We start from the raw sequence: 22,462 nt of genomic DNA, 5'->3' as shown, positions 1-22,462 counted from the left end.
GCGATTGATCAGGACAGAATCGAGGAACTCAGCAAGGCGGCGAAGCAGTTCTACGACGAGCAAATGCGAATCAAACGGGAAGCCCGGAGGAGAGATATGATCTTCTTTGCGTCTGTTGTCGTGCCGTGTTCTGTGGTGGCTGGGGCGGTTTACTGGTTGTTTTGGTGATGTGGGTGTTGTTCAGTACCGGCAAGCGATGTTTGTTTTTGTCCTCTACCGCGTGTAGAGATGTCTGCATATGATGATGAACGAAGGTCCGCTAGCAAGAGATTGACGAATGTCGACAAGATAACGAGATAACCATGCTGTGCCAAGGTCTTGCGCACGATGATCACGCCATATTGACCCCGCATGAATGAAGCAGAACTTCTGACCACTGTAGTCAACTTGCGCATTCATTTTGCATGCTGCAATCCCAAAGAGTGTCATATCGTTTGTGCCTTCTCCAATACGCCACAAATCCTTCCGCTATGAGTACTTTAGAGTCTATTTCGGCCTCGCAACAGGCGGGCGGCGCACTCGCGCATCTAGGCGATGCTAAAATAACCCCCAAGGTCTTCATCATTGCCATGGTGAGCAACATTCTCCAACTGGACTTGAAGCACCTCTAATATGCAGCAGTTCCACGAAGAGTCGCGAAGCTGGCTGTCGCCTGAAAGCGCTATCCAGTTCCCGCGCAAGGTGCAGGTTCCTGGCCTCTCCCCTGAATACAAGGACGTCCATATTACCGAGGACGGCCAAGTCGGCCTCTTGGTCGTAGGCATGGGCTGTGAGTACATCTGATGTTTTCTTTGCATTAAATTAACAAGCGAACAGTGATAAACGCTTCCTTGTCTATCAGCGCGCTCATCTCCTCGCCACTCTTCGACCTGTCCAAGACTTATTTCGTGCTCACGGGCATTGCTGGCGTTAACCCGAAGCGTGCGACCATTGGGTCCGTTGCGGTCGCAAAATTTGCCGTCCAGGTGGATATACAGCTGGAATTTGACGCCAGAGAGATCCCCTCGGAATGGGGTTCGGGCTATGTTCCCATCGGTGCGGATTCGCCTGATGAGTTCCCCAAGATCCTGTATGGCACTGAAGTCTTTGAATTGAACGGCGAGCTTAGAGATTATGCCCTGTCTGTTGCTAGGACTGTTACTCTCGAGGACTCGCCGGAGGCTGCAAAGAACCGCGCCCTGTGGGTTGGTTCGCCCGATATCTTTCAGGCGGCGAGCCAAAAGCCTAGCATTATCGAGGGTGATGTCCTCTCATCAAACACCTTCTGGCACGGCCATCGTCTTTCAGATGCCATGGAAAAGGTTACCAAAGTTTATACATCTGGGCAAGCTGACTATGTCATGACGGCTCAAGAAGACAACGCTCTCCTGGCAGGTCTCTTGAGGGCGTCACTCCAAGGCAAGGCCGACTATTCTCGCGTCACATTGATCAGATCTGCCTCCAACTTTGATCGCGGGCACGAGGATAAGCTACATGAGCTTCCTTTTGTCATGGATAACGGTGGACTGGGGCCTTCCACTCGAAACCTATATCTTGTAGCTTTGAAGGTAGTGGAGGGAATTCTGGAGGACTGGGATGCCAAGTTTGAGGCTGGGCTTACTCCGAGCAATTACATCGGGGATGTCTTTGGATCACTGGGTGGTGTACCAAGCTTTGGCCCCAAAGAAGTTCTTAATTAGATAACTATTCCATGCAAGGTAGTTTGTTCCGCCAGGTAGACACTAGACAAGAATGGTTACATCAAGTCAGACAGATGCGTGGTCTTTGTTTTGCCATTTTCGGTATTAGTATGCTTGTTTGATTGGGGTATCCTTGTCATCCCGTTGAACGTAAAGCGTGAAATAATTGGACATGAATACGTCCACGTGTGCCAGTACCTCCATGTCAGCATCACCGTGCCCCAAGATGACATCAGCTTACCAACGATGCCATATAAATATCGAGAACAGATGCGGCTTTTCTGAACAAGAACTAACGATATAATCATGGATCTCTCGCCAAAGAATCTTGTTACCGTCCTGGGCGCACTTACTGCTCTCTGGACAGCTGCAAAGCTCTCTAGCTTTCTCTGGCTCTACATCCGTCCCTCCTCATTTCACCGTTATACCAAGACAAAAGACGGCTCGCCCCCTTGGGCCTTCGTCACAGGAGCTAGCTCTGGCATTGGACGTTCCTTTGCACTGGAGCTCGCATCCAAGGGCTTCAACGTTGTAATCCATGCCCGCAACAAGTCCAAGCTGGAAGCAGTCGAGGCAGAGCTGCATGCCAAGTTTCCGTCTTGTGAGGTCCGCTGTCTTATAGTCGACGCCTCTGCTCCATCGGAGTGGAACTTTGAACATATTGCAGCAAGCGTCTCAGATGTATCAATAAAGGTCCTGATCAACAATGTTGGAGCGACGATGCCTATCGGCCACGAGTTTGATACCCTCGACAGCTACACTGCTGATGAATTGCACGCGAGCATCAGTACCAATGCCGTGTTCCCCATGCTGCTCACCGCCGCCCTCATGCCAAACTTGCTGAATAATCAGCCGGCTCTCATCCTCAACGTGGGTTCGTGGTGCGACAATGGATTCCCCCTTTGTCCTGCCTACGCCCCATCAAAGGCCTTTGTGAGAGGAAGCTGCGTTCAACTGGGGCTGGAGATGGCATTCAAGAAGCGCGACATTGAAGTTCTGGGCCTCAGACTCGTGCAAGTTACCGACACTGGCACCATCTTCTTTCCTCCCAGTATCATGGTTCCAACGCCGGATGTATGGGTCAAGACAGCGTTGGCGAGAGTTGGTTGCGGTAGACCATATGTTATGCCTTATTTCCTGCATGCTCTCCAGGAAGCACCACTTGATCTGATGCCAGCGTGGATGAGGAAGAAAGCAGTTCTCGCCCTGGGAAGCACACTTTTGGGAGCCGATCCGCTTGGAAGATTGGCAGCACAGGCAGCCGGAAACGAGACGGCGAAGAAGAAGGTTTAATACACAAGGGATATGGTGTTAGGGCACAAGAGGTTTAGTGATGGGAGGACTCAGTAATTCCATGCCTGTTGTTCCTTTCAAGCGCTTTTGGCAACTTACTGGCCGTGAATTTGATCGATTTATTATATATGGCGCCGTAATTTACACGAAATATCATTAATGTACAGTCCCATCCACAGGTTCAACCCTGGGCAAGTGGTGTCTCTAAATCAGGGCATCTCCTCGCCAACAACCCTAATGCTTTGAGAGTAAAGGTGAACTTGTAGTTAGGGTAAGAAAAGGTACCGAAATTGTGGAAAGAGCCTGGAATAGCCTCAGTGAGCCACTCCCCATTGCTCTGTTGCCGGCTCATCAGGAACTTGGCTCCCTTTGCTAGAGCTTCGGTACCAGGGTACTTGGCCTCAACTAGACCGATGAGGGCCCACGCTGTCTGGACCACAAGGGATCCGCTGGGATCTTCGCAATACTCCATTGTCTCGCAGCCCTGTCGTGTATGTCAGCAACAAGAAATATGTCCCAGACAAAGACTGAGTATATGTACCATGAAGCTCTCAGACCAGCCGCCGTCTTCACGCTGCTTCGAGATGAGAAAGTCACAGGCCCGCTTAGCACTGTTGCTCGTTTCATAGTACTCCCCAGCACTGGCCAAACTCTCGAGAGCAAACATTGTTGCGTACGTGAAGCAAATTCCCCAGCTTCCGTACCAGCTACCATCGGGTCTCTGAGCTCTCTTGGTCCACGCTACACCTTGCTCAATGAAGCTGTCGATTTCCTTCCTCCTGTAATTGGGCCAATGTTCCCTGAAGAGACAGAGAGTTGTGACGCATGATGATGTGCATTCTGGGTAGTCGTGATCTACCATGTGGCGGCCAAAGATTTCGGTGATGTTGAGTCCTTCCAGCCACTCCCCTCCTCTTCGAGCTTCAAAAGCGGAAACACCACCGGTATCATTCTGATAGAGTAAAATTGAGTCAACAGCATCATATATGCGTTGGTCATCAAAGATCTTGGGGAAGTTTCCAGTCTTCTCAAGCAACATGACAGCCCTCAACGCCTCGGCGATGCAGTCACTGACAGCGAAGCCCTGATCCTTGTTGCTGAACGCCCACGCGCCCTTGCGTGGTTGACGATAACACTTCTCCTGGTCGACACAATTTTCTCGGATCTGCTGTCGTTCCAAAAATTGGTAAGCCTTGAGAAGCATCGGCCGCCAAAATTCCTCATTTTGAAAACCGCAGTGGCATACTGCTTGGATCAAGAAGGCTGTGTCCCAACATTGACTCCCGTTCGTGGCGTTGATTTGCATGCCATCGGATGTCATCCACAAGAACTCTTGCAGTCTATCAAGATGTCTCTGGAAAGCGACGGAATCCCGGCCATATCGCAGGTAAGCGATGACGGTGTTCATCGGGGCATCGGTCGCTGCGATACCACCATAGTCTGTATTGGTATCTTGCATGTCGATAAGTTGACTGACCCAAGCCTCGGCTCTTCTCTTGAGAAAGTTTGGTCGTATGTATGGTTGCCAGATATTCACAAAGGCCCAACTAGCACCTTTGAGAAGCCACGTTCTTGGCTGCTTGTAGTCGACCTTAGCGACGGTGTTGCGATGGTTGGTCCAGTTGATCTTCTCAAAGGGGTCAAGGAGGAGTTCTTCTCGAAGGGATTGAACCAAGTTCTGGCTGCCTTGGTATTGCCATCTTGTAGTGTACAGATAACTCATCGGCTGAGCTACGAGGCGCATCTCGGCGTAAAGCCTCCAAGGAGCGAAGGGCACCCAGTCAGGGAGCAACCACATTTCTGCCGGAATGGGATTGACAATGTCCCAGTTCATGACTCCAATAACTGAGAGCCAGAACTTTCCCCAGATGGAAGAGTAGATGGCTCCTCCCATCTCCTGTATGAAGCTCCGAGCCCTCATGAGGACGGGATGGTCTGGGTCCATGCCGAGGATTCGAAGGACGCAATAGTTGACTGCGGTTCCGCACACAGTGCTCTCTCCTGTTGAGTGAAGACCCCAGCCTCCCTCAACAGGATCGAATAGGGAAAGTAGATAGTTGGTGAGTTCGATCTTGGTTGACTCTGGGATTGGCGTGTCTGTCACGAACCATGCCATGACAATGCCGGCGCAAAAGATCATCGGGCCGCCACTGTCACATCCCCAATGACCGGATGGCAGTTGTAGCTTCTCGAAGAAGGTGAGGCCATTCCGAGCAGCCTGCAAGGGTGAGTCGGCTTTGGGGAGAGAGGGCAGGTCCTGATGTTACAGTTAGCCATTGCAAGGCAACAAGTGATGAGTTCTGGAGCTTACCAAAGGCAGGTCCAGGAACCACTTTTCCGCGTAGGTTTGTGGCCAGTCGCGGGCAGCAGCTTCGTCTAGAAGCAAGTGCCAGGTGTGACGGCTGTCGTCATCATTCAGACGCCATAGATTTCGGTCTGTCTTTTGGCCATGGAAAGGAATGTTGGAATATTTGAGCGAACTGAAGGAGTTCTTGTCCGTGCCATGCATCTTGATAGAACTTGAGAGAAGAGGGGGACAAGATGAGGGTATGACTTTGTCTTTGACTATATACAAGACGGCCATCTCTATCCATTCATATATCCCCGCCTCTCGGAAGTTCGAAAGCTATCAGATTGGTTGTAGAGATAGAAAAAGGGGCCTCGGGGATGATCCACGGCGGGAAGCAACTTCCGCTGTGGCGTTCTGACTCCGCCTCCGAGGGGTCAGAACAACATACTAAAGGGTCGGGAAGCATGTGACGCCTTTTCTTCAAGACGGCCCGTACCGCGACTTATCGGCCTTGTCCACCTTGACGTGTCGATAGGGCGGTTAGGGGACACACGTCACCGTGTCTTAGAGTTAGTCCCTGCTCCCCGTCGAATGGATAAACTTTGATAGGCGCTGCAACTGATAAATATGGAGTATCGGAAGAATGTGCATGTGAAAGACGGCTGGATCTGAGACACGTCAGCAAATAGATTGGGGACACATTGAGAGCTGACAGCCATATCGCCCTGGATGATAAATCAGAACCCTGGAATCCCACTTCGGCACCAATCACATATCTAGAAAGGATGTCCGTGTCCAGAAAGGACCGCCTTTGGTGATATGCCGCCATCCCGGTAGGCATGCAGAGCTGAAGCCGGGTGTTAGACAACCAGTGGAGGCTAGTTGTGAGAGCGGAAGTACCATCAGCTGAATGGTGGAGACAAGCATTCCCATATGCCCGCAGGATCGACATCGTCAATCATGCATTGCCCCGTAAGCGACCAGGTTTCAGACGGGGCGGACTGAGACCTCCGGCACATGCCTAAGCGCCGTTGGGCTGGTTGGTTGAGTTACGGCCTGAATCACAGATTGATGGATTATCAGACTTACGGCCCTCAGTGGTCCCAACAGTTGTTGTGGTGAGAGATTTTCGGCTCCCTGATTTCTTCGTTTCTTGCTTTCATCTGTCTTCTCGCCCTTCTTTCCGATCCAAGAGCACTCGTCGTTTGACACTCCAGCGGTACGACGAGCAACTTTGTTGAGAATCTGAGATGGCCATCGTTCTAAGCAGCCTTGCGGCTCTTCAGTCCAAGGCAGACCGCATACTTGTTGCGGTTGCGATCCTTGTTGCTTTGATGGCAGTCACACCTCTTATTGGTCGTCTAACCTCTCCTCGAGGGGCCCCTCGACCCTTCAAAGGATACGCCGGGCTCAATTCGCCAACTTTTGCCAAGTCTCGAAACGACTACCTTCGGCAAGGAAAGGAACAGAGTCCAGACAATCAGTTTAGCTTCTGGCATGGCCCCCACCACATGGTTTCTGTTTCTGGAGAGGTAGCAAGGACTGTCCTGTTAACATCACGGAAGCTGAATGCCCTAGCCGGGTATGGTTCCTTTGTATATCGCTCAAACTTTATTAACGGTGCTAACACGTCTATATAGATTTGCTACTCTGTTTGGAAGCTTTCTCAAGATTGATAGCCTCACCAACAGTTATGCTCGACTTGCACTGCTCACGTTCAAGCGATGCGCGCAGGATGAGCACATTGAATCCAACCTGCCTCGGCTCATCGACGATAGTTGCAGATTCATCGCTTCCATAAACCCCTCTGAAGCATGGGACCCAGTAAACAAAATGGGCTACCTCATGTATCAACTGACTCACCGCATGGTCGGGACTCACGACATTGCCAACGACCCAGAACTGGTGGTCAGCACGAGGGACATCTACAAGCCTCTTGATCACTCTTCTCTTTTCGAGATATGGTTTCCTTTGCTCCCGACGCTGTCCAAACTGAGAAAGGCCTGGGCCTACACAAGACTGCATTGGTTGGTCCAGGGTTTCATCACCGACCGGCGCAAGACTGGGAGGAAGGAGAAGGATGCCATGCAGATGATGATGGACCAGGAGTTCAAAGACGCGGTTATTACCCTTGTAAGTGTTGGTCTTGGCAAGTTGAAGGGAAGCTCACTAATACGGGGTTTCCAGGCAGTTATCGGTGCCATCCTAGCAGGCGTGCTCAACACAAGCATCACCGCTGCATGGAACGTATGCTACTTGGCTAAAAGTCCCACCTGGAGATCCAAGCTCAGAGCCGAAGTTGATCAAGTGCTTGTCAAGTATCGACGCTCACCCAGCGAAGACGTGGTAGAAGTGCTGCAGCGTCTTAAGCTGAAAGACTGGGAGAGAGAGTTTCCTCTTTTCGAGTTCACTCTAAAAGAGACGATGAGATTTGTCATGGCAGGACAAATTGTGCGAAAGAACATTAGCAACAGGGGTGTCGCGGTTGGTGACACGGATTTTATTATTCCACAGAACAGCTTCGCGGTAGAGCGATTACCATCTTCCAACTCGAGGGTTTGCTGATATTTCTTAGGTTTACCCCGTCGAGGACGTCCATATGGATCCTACCATATACAAAAATCCTCTTGAATGGGATCCCAGTCGACATGATAAGAACCGAGCCGAGGGCTCAAAGTCTCCCCATTCATTCCTTGCATGGGGCTCTGGAAACCATACCTGCCGTAAGTACATGGTCAACCAGAACTTGTAAAGTGTGCGCTAACTCCCGGACAGCAGCTATGAGGGTAGGAGGAACGTCTAAGCTATTGCCAGAGCCGCAAAGCTAACACCTCTTAGTTCTCCAAACTCAACATTTTGGTACCCACGGTCATGCTGGTGGCTTTATATGACTTTGAGATGTGTAATGCCCAGGGCCAAACATCCAATGAAGCACTTCCGAGACTTAGCTATGATGGGATCGGAGCAGGACGCCCTACAGGAAAAGCGTACGTGAAGTGCAGCCCAAGAAAGGGTACCTCAAGCGATGGTTAGAAACGGCTTGGTCTGGCGACATCCAGCATATTCAGTCGTGCCTATCAAGAGAAACCACAGATTATTGGAATTAGATAGCCTTGGTTCATTTTTCACCCCCCGCCTGCCCACGTCAATCGTACTTCCATGTCCCACTGTCCCTCGCCGACAAGCCTGTCATGCAAGATCTCTGATTGCCTCTCTGGCATATGAGATGAAATGAGGTCCGCCGGATAGCCTACGCTGGGAAATTCATGATATGACAGCTCCATCCTGTTGTGGGTATTTCAAGATAAGACAAGATATTAAGGGTCCTGGGCGCATCTGAGACAGCTATGGGCACGGCAGGAATGCACCAAGGGCATAGCTGACACAAGTAAGCTGGGCACCAAGTCCCTGTAGAGGCTCGATCTCTCACCACCAACACATCTTCAAGTGGGGATATGCCCTGAGATGCGTAATGTCTCAGTTGCATGGCTACGGCTCGGTTCAAAAAGCTATGCCATCCGTTGTCCCGGGCCGCGAGTCCGCCGATCTTTTCGAGCTTCACCGTCCCGCTGGAGATGGACCAGAGGGCTGACTTGAGTCATTTATCAGATTGTTGAGCCGTATGGTGGGTGAGACTTGCAGATCTTGACTGTAACGAGATGGGAGAACCTTGGGTTTGGAATTCCCAGGGACGCGTAACTGGGTACTCCTATTGCTTGGGAATTCACCCACTGAGGATCCTAGACATTTCGCACATACCCGGTCGTTATCAAGAGTATGTGACCAAGATAAGCCACATATCTTCTTCGCGTAGATAGCCAACTGACTGAAGTTGCCTTGTTGTTTGACGTACCTACGCGCCAATTCTGAAGCTCATGTGCTACTAAGTGGCTTCTCCTGTGAAGATATGACAATTCCTGTTCCCCGATGATATGCATAGGGCAGGGCGCCACGCATTCCCGTCCCAACTGGTTTGATCAGTTATCAGCTCTGAATATGGCCTTGATCCGATAGCAGTAGACACATTACTGTCAGTCACCAACAATCTGAAGACACGCATTTTTCATTATTTTCTCGTTACACTTATTCCTCGAACTTCATTCTTTGCTATTGTGGCTAATAGCCTCTTTAGTAATGATGCCCGTTCTAAGACTCTTCATTGCTCGAGCGACATATTGATACTGCCAACAAGAGTATGCAAGTGATTGGTTTTCATGTTGCCTAACCTGCTTTCCACTCTAATCAAGGTACCATTATCTAACACTACACTCCAAGTTCATTTGGGGAGCCTTGAATTCCCCTCCTATCTTTGGCATCCAGCCGTATCCGAAACCAGCGTTCAATCGCAACCACCCTCTCAGCTTCATTCTTCAAGATATGTTCGGTCACTCCGACCTTTGGCATATTTAACTTGAGTCGATCTCTGAACAAGATAACTGAGCCAATCAGCTCACTATTGTTTTCATCTGCCAGGAATCTCTGCGCAAGAACGTTCTGCGTGAAGAGACTCTTAGGACTGGTCATGGGAAAATGATTCATGACTTCAAAGTCCGTAGTTAGGCATTCTTGGTCAGTGAAGCAGTATCCTTCTACCCATGGGGACTCATCATTTTCCCTGTGAGAATAAACCCACACCCGCTGGGTTTTATCTGTGTGCTCTGGTAGGCTCTTGTACTCGAGCCTAAGCTGTTGCTGGTGGATACCAGAAATGACGGTATTTGTTACCAGAGGTATGGGCTTCGTTGGGCATGCGCTTCCATGTCCGACATCGACGAGATATTGTTGCTCCTGAATAGTGACCAGGACAGCCAAATGGCTCCTGCGATCAAGGTCAGCATATACGATATGACCCCTGGTCAACTCATAACTTACCATCCGAACCAGTTCGATCCTTTGGCATCCGGTGCCGGTCGCTTAACACGAGCGGCAACGTAAATGCAATCAAACCCAAGGCAACGCAGGATGTGACCGAAGAAGTTGTTGTTTTCCAGACAATAACCGCCCCTAGAACTGCCGGCTATCTTGTCAAATAGATCATATGGGTCTAAAGAGAGCTCTCTTTTGGTCGAATAGTGTAGTGATAAGTTCTCGAATGGTACTCGCTCTAGTTGCCGTCTTTGAAGTTCGGTCAGAAACTCCAAGCGATCAGCTGGATGCCTGTCGTAGGGGAAGCCGATGTGGGCGAGATATTGTTGGATCTGGTCTTCACTGTACATGATAACTGGGTGATAGACGCGTCTTGAGTCTGATGTCTCGCTATAGAGAAGGATATCGTCGAGTGAGTGAATTATTTATTACACCATATGTCGGTGAGCAAAAGTCCTTAGCCGCCCCCTGCTCCCGGTGGAGCATTCATTCTTGGTGTCGTAACCGCTTTTGCAGAGACAGCGCAATAATGGTCCAGATGACGGTGGAAATATTATCGAAGCGAAACCTTAAACTCACAGGGCACCGCCCTAGGGCAGAAATTTTGCCAAGAACAGTGCTGTGCCGTAGAACAGCTTGCTTGATCGAAATATCTGAAGCACCCGTTCATGTCAACCCAAGGCATGAACCCACCTTGCTTGCGACAAGTCAACTACTTAGAGTCTTTGATATGCCGAGCGTATTCGTTCTCAAAACTATCATGTCCCTTGATGATAAGTCGTCAAAGCAAGGGTTGTGCCTTTTCCGGCCCACAGCCGAACACACCAAGTCCCATAGCCGAAGACGGATGTGTGTTCGGATATGGGCGCCACGTGATAGACCGGCCTTATGAAGCCGATGGACCAGAAAGCCCTTTGCCTGGTTACTAAACATCCCATGACCTTTGATGGTTGATTTCAATAGAAATGAGTTCTCAGGAAATATCCTAGAGATCTCCTGGATTGCGCTGATGATACTCGGCATTGTTCATCAACATGAATAGCATGGTAAGAGCGTGGTGGGTGGACGAACTATCATGGCTCTTAAAACCCATGAAGTACAGCATTTGGAGTGTTTTGTGAATCTAAGTTCTCTATCTTTGTTCAATCCTGGTCGGGTACAGGTAAGTGGTCTACCAGAGCGCACTCTGGGCCGGGAAGATGTTGCCGAGTCTCACTGGCGTTCTAGTCCCTTGGCCTAGTCGACTCATCAGATGTGATAAGAACAAAGTCGTGAGTCAATAATTTCATGCCCTGTGGGATATTGTAGTGGTTTGCCAATTCCTCTGATATCTCCTGTGGTTTGACAATCAGGCTTGACTTGACTCCAAAGACGGCATCCGATTTCAGGTACGGATCTGGGTCGATGCACAGAGCCCTGTCCACTGAGTCAGCGACATGTAATCCACCTAATTGAGATCGCACTGCATTATCACTACGTTATGAGATCATACCAGCCATCTTTCACAAACAAAAAGTGCATATGGGCTGGTCGCTAGGAGTGGCGATGGAGCCTCGTCAACAACTTTCCGACGGGCCCACCGCCGGGGATTGGATAACTAACGGGAATAATGGCCTTGGACTAGAGTTTACCAACTGAATTAGTACTCAAAATAGCACGACCAGCTGGCTCCGGCCTATCAGAGTGCTGCACGTCGTAGAAGTCACTGCTGTCCGTCTCCCAGACATCCACCTTGACGCCCTCGATGGGGTTTCCTTAGTTCCTTGACTGTGCAGAGGCAGAATGTGGCTAGTCCTTGTCATTCAAAGATATGGGGTCCCCATGGGGAACCTCTGGGTCATCGCGGGTGTGGAACGGCCTAAGAACCGATCCCTGAGTCGAATTGTCGGGCTTGGGGTGATCTATCGAGTCGACGAGCAGGGACAGACCCAACACATCCGGCAGTAAGATGGATTCCTATGCAGTGTTGGTGGCGTCTCGGGCCAATGGATGAGCTAGACCCAGCTGTTGGTTCGCATACATTCCTCACATCGGTTGTGATTTGACCGATTTGGACTCAGAAATCGAGTCCCGCTTTCCTTTCCTCCGTGGTAGACGCGTCTCACGCGCGAAATCGTGGACATGCGTGATGAGCGCTCCATCACATAGTCGAGGCGCTTATCTCCTGCACGGGTACTGATTGTGACTGCATTGGGGGTGATGTTGTCAATGGTCAAGTCGGCCATTGCGGCGCCCACCTATGGTTTGTCGGCCATATCTGTCCGTATAATGTTGTAAATGACCCCAAAGCCAATTAAGCAATTAACAACCAAAATATAATGACCATTCAAACCAAGTAATGTCAATTTGCATCCGTCAACACATAAAACGTGGCACTCTCCTGACACGCTCTAATGCAAGCGAGTCGAAATGTCTCAGTTCCCCCAATTAAGAACCAACGAGTCGTGTCGTTACCCCTCCCTCACGGAAACCTTCTTCCCTGTCAAACCTCGAGAAACCCGACGTCGATCCCCCCGTTCCCGATGTCGTTATCGGTTCTAGGGAGCGAATCGCTGCAATGGCATTGTAATTATCCCTGTTTAGAGAGATCTGCCGGCATCTTGTGGCGGTTTTTACTCCGCACCTTGGGCTAATGCACCCCGTGTTATGGATCACCGGGGGTCTTTACGGTGGCTTCCCCGTGTCTTCCCCAGAGTATATGTAGTCCGGGAAAGACTTCAACGGGAGTAAGGACTTCTCTTGTGTATACCAGATTACTTCTTTCGTGCAACAAGGTTTCATTCTTGCAGCCTCTTGCAGTCCGAATACAGACCTGTCTTCTTGCGGCCGCCGATATCAGACTTGCCAGCATGGCCAACACATCTGAGATGTTTCGGACGTTTGTCCAGTTTCTCACTCCCTTGAACATTTCCTTGTTCGCCGTCGCTGTATTCATCCTTCACTCGATCAGAAACAAATTCCGTCGCGGGCTGAGAACTCTTCCTGGACCGACATTAGCGGCATACTCTGGGCTCTGGCGCTACCTGGATGTGCGAAGTGGACAAGCTCACAAGACGGCGATCGACCTTCATCGGAAACATGGATCCCTTGTGCGAATTGGCCCGAACCATGTGTCCATCTCAGACCCTAGTGAGATCAAGAAGATCTATGGTCTCAAGTCTGGCTACACCAAGGTTTGACTCTCTGGGATTATGTGTTGCTTTCCATGCTTATGATGACAGACTGCGTTTTACCCTATTCAATCCATCACTTGGAAGGGCAAAGTAGAGGTCAATTTGTTTGGCACCCGAGACGAAGACTACCATCGCGAGCTCAAGAAGCCAGTCGCCAACGCCTTCAGTCTCACCACACTATTGACGAACGAGCCAGCTGTCGACTCCTGCACCAACTTGCTCATTGAGAAGTTGTCTGCCTATGCTGACGCATCGACCCCTGTTGACTTTGGGGAATGGCTTCAGTTTTATACCTTTGATGTTGTCGGCGAGATTACCTTTGCCAAGAAGCTGGGGTTTCTCGAGAAGGGTGGAGATGTAGATGGAATGATTCAGGCTATCGAGGACCTGCTGGTAAGCTCACCGCTGCATTGTGAAGCTTTTCTGACCCTTTTCAGGTCTATGCCAGCTCGATCGGCCAGGTTCCAGTTTGGCACAACTTCTTAATGGGCAACCCACTTCTTCCTATCCTCTTCCCCTCGATGGAAGGATGGAACAAGGTCCTCACCTTTACGCTCAAGGCGGTGAATGCAGTCATCGGCAATGTTGATGAAGATTCCAAGTTGAAGAAGGATGGAGAATTCAGCATCGAATCCCTCGACAAGCAAGGGGATATGCTCAGCAAGTGGTTCGCCGTCAAGCTCGCAAACCCCGAAAAGATGTCAACACGAGACATCGTCGTTCACCTAAGCACCAACGTGTTTGCTGGATCCGATACGACAGCTATTGCACTGCGAGCTGTGTTTTACGACCTTCTCAAGAACCCGGCAAAGATGCAGAAGCTAGTCAAGGAGATTGATGATGCTGCTGCAGCTGGGCTTCTCAGCTCACCCATCTCTTTCAAGGATTCTACCAAGAATCTGCCCTACATGCAGGCTGTGCTTAAGGAGGGCCTTAGAATTCATCCATCGGTCGGTCTTCTCTTGGAACGCCACGTACCCGCTGGTGGCGCCGTCATCTGCGGCAAGCCGATCCCTGAAGGAACCATTGTCGGAATAAACGCCTGGGTCACGCAGCACGACCCCGAAGTCTTTCCCAATCCCGACCAGTTTGAACCAGAGAGATGGCTTGACACCTCTGAGGAGCAGCTTAAGATGATGGAACAGTCATTCTTCGCCTTTGGTGGTGGGTCACGCACCTGTATCGGAAGGCACATTGCCATCATGGAGATGGCCAAGCTTATTCCCGAGATCTTGAGGAGGTTTGAGTTATCGCTGCCAAGTCCGGATCACGAATGGCACACGAAGAATATTTGGTTTGTGCAACAGGAAGGATTGATTTGCAACTTGAAGCGAAGACAGCAGGCTTGAACGTGTAACTAACAAGATACTTGATAGAGAGTGCGCGTCTCTTGTCTTCAAGACAACAGAGGGGCTGTAATGGGTAGCCACTCAACGCGCATAAGCGGCACAACAATTTATCAATTTAGAACTACTTCAATTATTAGTCATTGGCTTCCAGATACTTGTGAAACCAAGGTCATGCGAAGAAGTGGTTACCACAGGAACAGCTGTCTGTAGTCTCGCTTCCTCTTGGACTGACCCCTTTGGTGGAGCCCCCGGTGAAGAAAGAAAATGCCCAATCATATGATTGAACCACCTTGGAGTGTTCACTTATTCTCCGGATCTGTCATTCTGCATGGGAATTCTCACAATAGAGTTCTTCGTATCTTATCTCACCCAGATACGACCCTGGCATGCCCTGCAGGACAAGGCTGAACTAAGCCGAGACATGCAGCTGGGGCCCCATAGGGACACGCCTAGGCGCGCCTCCACTCGCGAACGCGTAGGCGTGCAGATTATGTCAGCCCTCAATTTGGCTTAAACCCCACAGTCGCAGTTTCAGGGGCTCCGTCTGTTGCTGCCACTGCTGAACACAACTACAGTCTCCAGGAGCGGGCTTCCGCTATGGCCCAAGCAACATTTCCTGATGATGTGCTCCCGCCGGAGGGTACATACGATTCACGAGAGGCTCTACTCGCAGCTATCAACGAATGGGCAGCACCCAGAGGATACGCATTCATAACTGGGAGGTCTTCGCGATCAACTAGTGGAAGGCAGATTGTTACATACGCATGTGATCGGTGGTGTCGTCCACCTAGCGCCTCAAAAAGATCGCCAGCGCAAGACTACTACACGAGGAACCAATTGTCGGTTCTCAATCATTGCGAAGGAATCCCTGGATAAGGCGACCTGGTCTTTAAGGCATCGTCCAGACAGCCGATTTTCCTTACACAACCACGAGCCAAGCTGGCACAAATCGGCTCATCCAGTCCATCGGCAGCTCTCTGATGCGGACAAGTCAACAGTCAGCCGCCTTACGAATGCCGGGGTAGCGCCAAAGGATATCAGGACTTATATCCGTCAGAACTCGAACACCATTGCAACCCAGCAAGATATCTATAATCGTATCGCAGATAGCAAACGAGAGCTGTGTGAGGGACAGAGCACTATACACGCCTTTGCTAACCAGCTGGATAAGGAAGGGTTCTGGAACCGGATGCAGCTTGATTCAGATGACCGAATCACGGCAGTGTTATTCGCCCATCCAGAGTCATTGGCATACCTCCAGGCTTATCCAGACCTACTTTTCCTGGACTGCACATACAAGACGAACAAATATGGGATGCCACTCCTTGATATGATTGGCGTTGATGCCTGCCAGCGATCCTTCTGCATCGCCTTTGCATTCCTTAGTGGCGAGACTGAGCAGGACTACCTATGGGCCTTGGACCGGCTCAGGTCCCTGTATGAACTCTGCAATACAAGGTTTCCATCTGTTATCTTAACAGACCGCGATAAGGCTTGTATGAACGCCGCAGAGATCTGCTTTCCATCTTCAATCTCGCTGCTATGCCTATGGCACGCGAACAAGGCAGTCCTCCGCTATTGCCAGCCGACATTCGTGCGCCACCAACAAGGATCGGAGGCCTATCAGCAGGGTCTGAGCGATTGGAGTGAGTTTTTTCAACCACTGGCACTCAATTATGAAGTCACCAGACGAAGAGGCCTTTGATCAGCGCGTACAAGAGCTTGAAAGGCGCTACCTACCGCAATACATTGAAGAGGTTGGCTATATCAAGGCCAATTGGCTCGATCCATACAAGGAAAAGCTGGTGAAGGCTTGGGTTGATCAGCACCCTCATTTTGGTAATGTAGTTACCTCGCGGGTTGAGGGTATCCATGGGCTCCTTAAGAGCCACCTCAAGAAATCTACGCTGGATCTCTTCGAGGCTTGGAGGGCTATGAAGCATGCGCTTCTTAATCAATTAGCCGAACTGCGATCCAACCAAGCGAGACAGCAAATGAGAATACCAATTGAGCTCTCTGGATCACTATATAGTGCCATACGTGGCTGGGTATCTCACGAAGCTTTACGCAAAGTTGAAGAACAGCGGAAGCTGCTCTTGAAAGAAAACCTGCCTAGTTGCACCGGCGCATTCTCTCGATCTCACGGCCTCCCTTGCGCCCATACTCTCAAGGCTCTACAAGAACAAGGTCAAGCCCTTCGCCTAGAGCATTTTCACACGCATTGGCACCTCAATCGCCATGGTGTTCATCAGTTACTACTAGAGCCTCGGCATCGACCTGATCGAATAGCCGCCGGTTCGACTACTGGTAGACCGCAATCAAGCACCCAGAGAGAGCCAAGTGCATTCGAGGCAGTTCAGGCAACAGTACGGCCAAAGGCACAACCCAAATGCAGCAGATGCCACCAAGTAGGTCATAGAATGACTTCAAAGGCATGCCCTCAGCGATACGAGGAACTTTTGCAGTCGTCAGCATCGTCGGCGCAGGTAGGGGCAATGCCAGCGGCGTTGCCGTCGGCATTATCAGGGCAGGTACGACCAGTGCCGACGACATCTTCATCAGCACCATCTTTGCAGGCAGGGGAAGCTCTAAGACCAATGTCTTCAGGGTCATCAGGGCAGGCAAGGCCAATCAGGGATAGTGCTAGCTGCATTGTTGTTAGTATCGACGACACAGACAGTACAGTGCCGGCAGCATCATCATCAGCACCGTCGGCTCAGGCAAGGATGGTGCCGGCACCTAGGTATGATGACCCGCGGGCTATCTATCAGAGATATGTTGCTGCTCGAGATGCCTGGTACAAGGCGCAGCCTCGTGGCAGTATTAAAACCAACCAGCAATATCGGAGGGCGCTAGGTCTACCTCTGCGGTATGACAAATCAAGCTATCAGTGGTGTCTCGATTGGAAGCAGATGGGCAAGCGCTGCGATACGCCAACTGGCTCTAGAGATTGGACTAAAAGAGGAGATGATGGCCTACCTAGATTGGAGCAAAGCAGAAGATGACCGGGTCGAGGCTCAGGTAGCCACGGAGATGGAACGCATGCCTTTTTTCTAGTAGAAGAGGTATGTGTGATATTTGGGAGGCGGCAGCGGCAGATGGCGAGGCCCAGCAGGCTATTTATTCAGGTAGATAATCAACTATTCCTCACCGTTCGGGATCATAGGATTTTAGTACTCAGTAGTAGTAGTAGAGTTTATAGGATTTTAAGAACTACCTCAGAACTCGGAATTACAGCTGTGCGGGGTTTAAGCCAAATTGAGGGCTGACATAATCTGCACGCCTACGCGTTCGCGAGTGGAGGCGCGCCTAGGCGTGTCCCTATGGGGCCCCCATGCAGCTCTCACCCTGCACAAAGTTTTCGACTCAAGAGATCGAAAATTGCTCAGCTTCAACCTTGAAACTGCTGGCAAAGCACTCCATTCGTGTGGCCTATCTCTTATGATTCTTTAGCTTGGTCTATACCCATCTCCATGCGCCCATTTCTAGCCGCTTCCGCCGCGGCTGCGGTAGCGGTGGCTACCAAGCCCCAATGTGGTCTCCGGAGCATGACCAACCTCGTCACATTCGGCGACAGTCTCACAGACGAGACTCGAATCCTGTACTTCATGGAACACGATGGTCAGGCGCCTCCGCCTGGAACAAGATTCCCTCCCAACAACCAGACCTTGAGCGGCGGCTATGCCTGGGGACGACTCGTGGCCAATCTCAGCGGTGCCGAATACTACAACTATGGTGTCGGAGGAGCTACCTGCTCATCCAAAATTGCGACGAAAACCTTTGCAGGCTACAACTGGACAGTCCCAACTGTGCTCGAGTACCAAGTTCCCGCCTTTCAACAAGACCTCGCTGTTGACGGCATGTTTCCCGACCGAAAGCCAGACAACACTGTTTATGCCCTGTGGATTGGCACTAACGACCTCGGCTGGGATGCTTTTCTCTCCGACTCTATGGCTCCTGGTGCTACCTTGCCTGATATTGTTGACTGCACGTGGAATTCCTTCGACGGGGTCTACAGTGCTGGCGGACGCCACTTTGTCGTACTCAACATGCTTCCATTGGAGCACGCGCCTGTTTATGCCCTTCCTGAACTTGGTGGACCGGAACACAGTCAGTACTGGCCCGGCAAATACGAGTACAATGTTACGCAGTATAACTCCAAGCTCCGTCAGTATGCAACTAGCGTCAACACGATGCTCGAGCAGGGTGGGCTGCTGGAGCATACCATCAAGAAGCGTTGGCCTGGAGCATCGTTGACTGTCTTTGATGTCAACGCGTTGCTGAGGGATATCTTGGAAGATCCGGGCGCTTACTTGAGCTATCCTGCTAACATTACTGGGGTATATCACTCCTGTCCAGGTGAGGGTGCGGCTCCCGAGGATTGTGTTGACTCCTCATTCCCGCTCTCAAGTTTCTTCTGGTAAGTGAACAGAGGTGTTTGTCCGCTGGTTGATGATCTGACTTGTGGTAGGTACGATGATCTACATCCAACTGAGAGGGTTGTGCGGATCATAGCCGAGACCTTCATCAAGGTTGTCAAGATGAAGTCCAAGTATGGGCACTACTACGGAGAGAGGTCTTCTAGCCTGACCTTAGGTTCAATCATGAAGGATCGTGTAGTTTGAGGCTATAACTCTCGGTGTTATCGAATGCAAAAATTCTCAACGTGTCACACAGGCGCCTTGACCTGTCTTGTGTAAAAGATGACAACCCGGAGAATTCCCAACAACAGCTTTGTACCAAACTGATCAAGGTCATGGATATCGCTTTGACTTGCGCCTCACATGCTTGGGCAGGGGTCCAAGATAAATATGCATGCATTTCACCGAGTTCAATTTGTTTCGCAGAAACCCCCCCCCCCCCCCCCCCCCCCCCCCCCCCCAACATACTTCAAGTCTCCCTCCCTTTCTCGTATCTCACTGAATGCGCTCAAGTCCAAGCAAGGAACGAAGCACCAGCAACGTACATGACACTATCCCACCAACTCTGAAAATGCCATGTGATCCCCGTGTTGGTAACCGAAGACGTGCTCAGCCTCACTCGCAGATTCTTGTTGTGATCGTAGTCCAGCGTGTCAATCGCCATGATGATCTTGGGGGCCTTGGAGAACGGCTGCTGGAAATTGAATACCCCCGAGTTCTCGTGCTGAGGCTTGTCCCACGGGCGCACATCCTGCGTGCTGAACTTGCCGCTCGCAACTCCCTGCTGGTCGGCTGGGTAGGCGAGCCAGGTCACGCCTGCGCTGTATAGGATCGAGTCGGCCCATGAGTCGGCGTGGATGGTGAAGCCCTTGGCGTCAATGTCGGTGGGGTACACCTTGATGCGCCAGTTCTTCTTCTTGTCCATGTCGAGGGACTGCAGCCAGGTGATGACCTTGGGTGGGCTCTTGAAGGGTGTCTTGAAGTTGATGCGCTTGGACTGGGTCAACTGGGGCTGGTTCCAGGGACGGGTCTCTTGAGTGTTGTAGACGCCGGTCTGTATGTAGCTGAAGCGGGAACTCTTCTCCAAGAAGGTCATGGAGGCTGAGTAGAGCGTGGTGTCTGCCCAGCTTTGAAGAGAAGCCTTGAACTTCTCGGTGGTTGGGTCATTGGCGAGAGCTCTGATGCGGATGTTGGCATCCTTGCTGATGTCGAGGGACGTGATGCCAAGTGGGATCTCAGGGACAGCGTCATACTTCGTCTGGTAGTAGATGACCTTGTCGTTGTTTGCCTGAGGCTTGTCCCAAGGGCGAACCTCCATGGTGTTGAACTGCCCAGCATCAAAGGCATCAGCAGGATACGAAAACTTGGCGTAGGCCTTGTCGGTTGCGGACAGGGAGTTGTTCTGCTTGGTGCCCTTGCCATCGGTGGTCCAACTGGCAGGGAAGTAGTACAGCATGACACTGTCCGGATCAAAATCACTAGCCTGAGTCTCATCAAGCGAGTAGAGAGTGAACATGTTGTTGTCAACAGTGGCTCTGTCCCACTTGTTGGGAGGGCCACCAAGGTCCTTGTAGACCTGTTCCTTGTTCCAGGGGATGTTCGCATACGGGCTCTCATGCTCATGGATGGCACCGATGGCGTGGCCAAACTCGTGGAGAATGACGCCCTTGATTTCATCCTCGGGGGTGTTGTCGTTGATCCAGCCGAGGTTCATGGATGGACGGTTCCGCGAGCTAAACCAGGAGCTGTCTGTCCCTAGATAGGACCAGGAGCCTGAGCCAGGGTTGAAGGAGATGAGGATGTCGACTTCTCCCGAGTTGACAAAGGTGAACTTGATGTTGGCGTACTGGCACCACTCTGGGGCATACTTCTTGACTTTGTCCTGCAATCTTGTTAGTGATATAACAGTCAATATTTTACGGGCGAGAGACCAACCTTCTGCCAGGTAGAGCCTCCCTGGAAACCAATCTTCAAATTGCGACCAGCCAACCAGAACTTCCTAGTCACCATGGCAAGACCGAGAGGTCCCCCAGGTGCAGTCGGAGCTGGAGGCAAAGTGAGCGATCCATTGCGCGGGTTCTCAGAGACTGCGTTGGCCACGCTCTCCTTGGGGGGGATATCATCCTCATCACGCACACCAAGAATCTTGGTGAAGCAGATGGGTCCGTAGGAAGCCATGGCAGGAATGAGGGGTTTGGGGCAAGTGATTTTGATGAGGTCTTCTGGTGGGTTGATCGAGTTTGTCATTGTGAGCTTGTTCTGGTCGCGAAATTGGTCTATTTATCCTAAGACAAAAAGTTCAAACCTCCGTCAAGATGCGGGAAGTTATAGCTTGGCAACCGTAATATCACATAGTAGATCGCCTTACCAAGGTCCAGAATCACAGCCCGTAAGCATCGTGGCTGCCTGGCTTAAAAACCGGTCAAGATGCTGTCTCAGTCTATGTTGAGAATCATAGGATAATCAGCGATCGAGAACCATCGGTCTCAGCCATCAACTGATGGTGGTGGTGACCTTTACTGGGTAGGACAACATGCAGCTGAACGCCGTGGCGCTGGCAGCGACACACTTCCCCGCAACAGATGAGACAGGTCACTCAACGAGGTAGCAGGCTACTCTCGAAGAAACGAGCTGAAAAGAAGTAATTTATTGCCAAATAGGATGCTTCGTGCATCCTCCCGTGGGTTAATGATGCGTCATCAAAGGCTGTGGCTTCAACTGTCTCCAGCGCCAGGCCTTAATTCCACCTGCTGAGACTAATGACCTGCTCTCTTTTCAGCCGCTGGTTGATAGCCCTTGCCAAACATTCTGTAATGTCACTTTCATCCTCTAGCACACCTTCTTGACGCGGACGCCGCTTACCTACCGTCAGCTCCCTTGCGTTGGGCACCACAACGGTACACCGCAGAATGGCGGAGGTTTCTGAGGTGTGGCAGCTTATCTAGCTTTCCATGGCACATGCGGAAATTGTTGCACAAAACAGCACTGCCTAGAATGGCGCTGGTCGACTAACCGTTATTCCAAGTCACACAACTTATTCCAGCCAAACCAGGCGTCAGCTCTATTCCCCTACGTTCGTTTTCAAGGTTACTCAACGTGATATCAGGTCATTGTTGCCTTCTAGAAGCCCGGATTTACTCACTGATGAGGCTCATTTTGCGTATCAGTATCACCATTGTGCTATGTAAGCTTGCAACGATTGTACATGTATTCATACAGAACAAAGCCTTCTAAAGTGATCAGACCGTCAACTACCACAAATCCCAACGGCCATGCAGCTTGTCAGGATCAGGATCCTCAACATCAAGGCAACATGCCATACTGGCTTATGGTGTAATGGTCAGCCCAAGAAGGGCTCATGGCGTCGCAGTCTGGCAATGTCGGCTGAACC

General features: G+C 50.9%; 9 protein-coding genes across 9 annotated transcripts; 5 read left to right on the top strand and 4 right to left on the bottom strand.

The window, feature by feature from the left end:
• Positions 1–470: 470 nt before the first annotated feature.
• Positions 471–1,679, top strand: NCS57_01400500 (uncharacterized protein; the record flags this gene model as incomplete). The annotated part of the gene is made up of 3 exons (XM_053063622.1): positions 471–572; positions 622–769; positions 817–1,679. The coding sequence occupies 3 exons, from the start codon at positions 471–473 to the stop codon at positions 1,677–1,679; spliced, it is 1,113 nt and encodes a 370-aa protein (XP_052906955.1).
• Positions 1,680–1,985: 306 nt separating this feature from the next.
• Positions 1,986–2,972, top strand: NCS57_01400400 (uncharacterized protein; the record flags this gene model as incomplete). Its single annotated transcript, XM_053063621.1, has 1 exon — positions 1,986–2,972. One exon carries the CDS (start codon positions 1,986–1,988, stop codon positions 2,970–2,972), a length of 987 nt encoding a protein of 328 aa, XP_052906954.1.
• A 181-nt stretch (positions 2,973–3,153) lies between these two features.
• NCS57_01400300 (Terpene cyclase/mutase family member) lies at positions 3,154–5,481 on the bottom strand (the record flags this gene model as incomplete). The annotated part of the gene is made up of 3 exons (XM_053063620.1): positions 3,154–3,456; positions 3,514–5,229; positions 5,284–5,481. 3 exons carry the CDS (start codon positions 5,479–5,481, stop codon positions 3,154–3,156), a joined length of 2,217 nt encoding a protein of 738 aa, XP_052906953.1.
• Positions 5,482–6,512: 1,031 nt separating this feature from the next.
• On the top strand, positions 6,513–8,295 carry NCS57_01400200 (uncharacterized protein; the record flags this gene model as incomplete). The annotated part of the gene is made up of 6 exons (XM_053063619.1): positions 6,513–6,844; positions 6,903–7,395; positions 7,450–7,788; positions 7,838–7,985; positions 8,038–8,048; positions 8,101–8,295. 6 exons carry the CDS (start codon positions 6,513–6,515, stop codon positions 8,293–8,295), a joined length of 1,518 nt encoding a protein of 505 aa, XP_052906952.1.
• Positions 8,296–9,525: 1,230 nt separating this feature from the next.
• Positions 9,526–10,478, bottom strand: NCS57_01400100 (uncharacterized protein; the record flags this gene model as incomplete). Its single annotated transcript, XM_053063618.1, has 2 exons — positions 9,526–10,081; positions 10,135–10,478. The coding sequence occupies 2 exons, from the start codon at positions 10,476–10,478 to the stop codon at positions 9,526–9,528; spliced, it is 900 nt and encodes a 299-aa protein (XP_052906951.1).
• A 1,438-nt stretch (positions 10,479–11,916) lies between these two features.
• NCS57_01400000 (Dioxygenase-N domain-containing protein) lies at positions 11,917–12,353 on the bottom strand (the record flags this gene model as incomplete). The annotated part of the gene is made up of 2 exons (XM_053063617.1): positions 11,917–12,084; positions 12,234–12,353. 2 exons carry the CDS (start codon positions 12,351–12,353, stop codon positions 11,917–11,919), a joined length of 288 nt encoding a protein of 95 aa, XP_052906950.1.
• A 624-nt stretch (positions 12,354–12,977) lies between these two features.
• Positions 12,978–14,650, top strand: NCS57_01399900 (uncharacterized protein; the record flags this gene model as incomplete). The annotated part of the gene is made up of 3 exons (XM_053063616.1): positions 12,978–13,301; positions 13,350–13,694; positions 13,739–14,650. The coding sequence occupies 3 exons, from the start codon at positions 12,978–12,980 to the stop codon at positions 14,648–14,650; spliced, it is 1,581 nt and encodes a 526-aa protein (XP_052906949.1).
• Positions 14,651–18,054: 3,404 nt separating this feature from the next.
• NCS57_01399800 (uncharacterized protein) lies at positions 18,055–19,275 on the top strand (the record flags this gene model as incomplete). Its single annotated transcript, XM_053063615.1, has 2 exons — positions 18,055–19,070; positions 19,122–19,275. The coding sequence occupies exons 1-2, from the start codon at positions 18,124–18,126 to the stop codon at positions 19,273–19,275; spliced, it is 1,101 nt and encodes a 366-aa protein (XP_052906948.1). The 5' UTR covers positions 18,055–18,123.
• Positions 19,276–19,579: 304 nt separating this feature from the next.
• NCS57_01399700 (ZnMc domain-containing protein) lies at positions 19,580–21,318 on the bottom strand (the record flags this gene model as incomplete). The annotated part of the gene is made up of 2 exons (XM_053063614.1): positions 19,580–20,953; positions 21,007–21,318. 2 exons carry the CDS (start codon positions 21,316–21,318, stop codon positions 19,580–19,582), a joined length of 1,686 nt encoding a protein of 561 aa, XP_052906947.1.
• Positions 21,319–22,462: the final 1,144 nt, after the last annotated feature.

Source organism: Fusarium keratoplasticum, chromosome 12 (genome assembly GCF_025433545.1).
Source record: "Fusarium keratoplasticum isolate Fu6.1 chromosome 12, whole genome shotgun sequence".
In the NCBI taxonomy this organism is placed as follows: Eukaryota; Fungi; Ascomycota; class Sordariomycetes; order Hypocreales; family Nectriaceae; genus Fusarium; species Fusarium keratoplasticum.
Note: the sequence above shows the minus strand (reverse complement) of the source record. Positions and strands in the feature narration are given on the sequence as shown.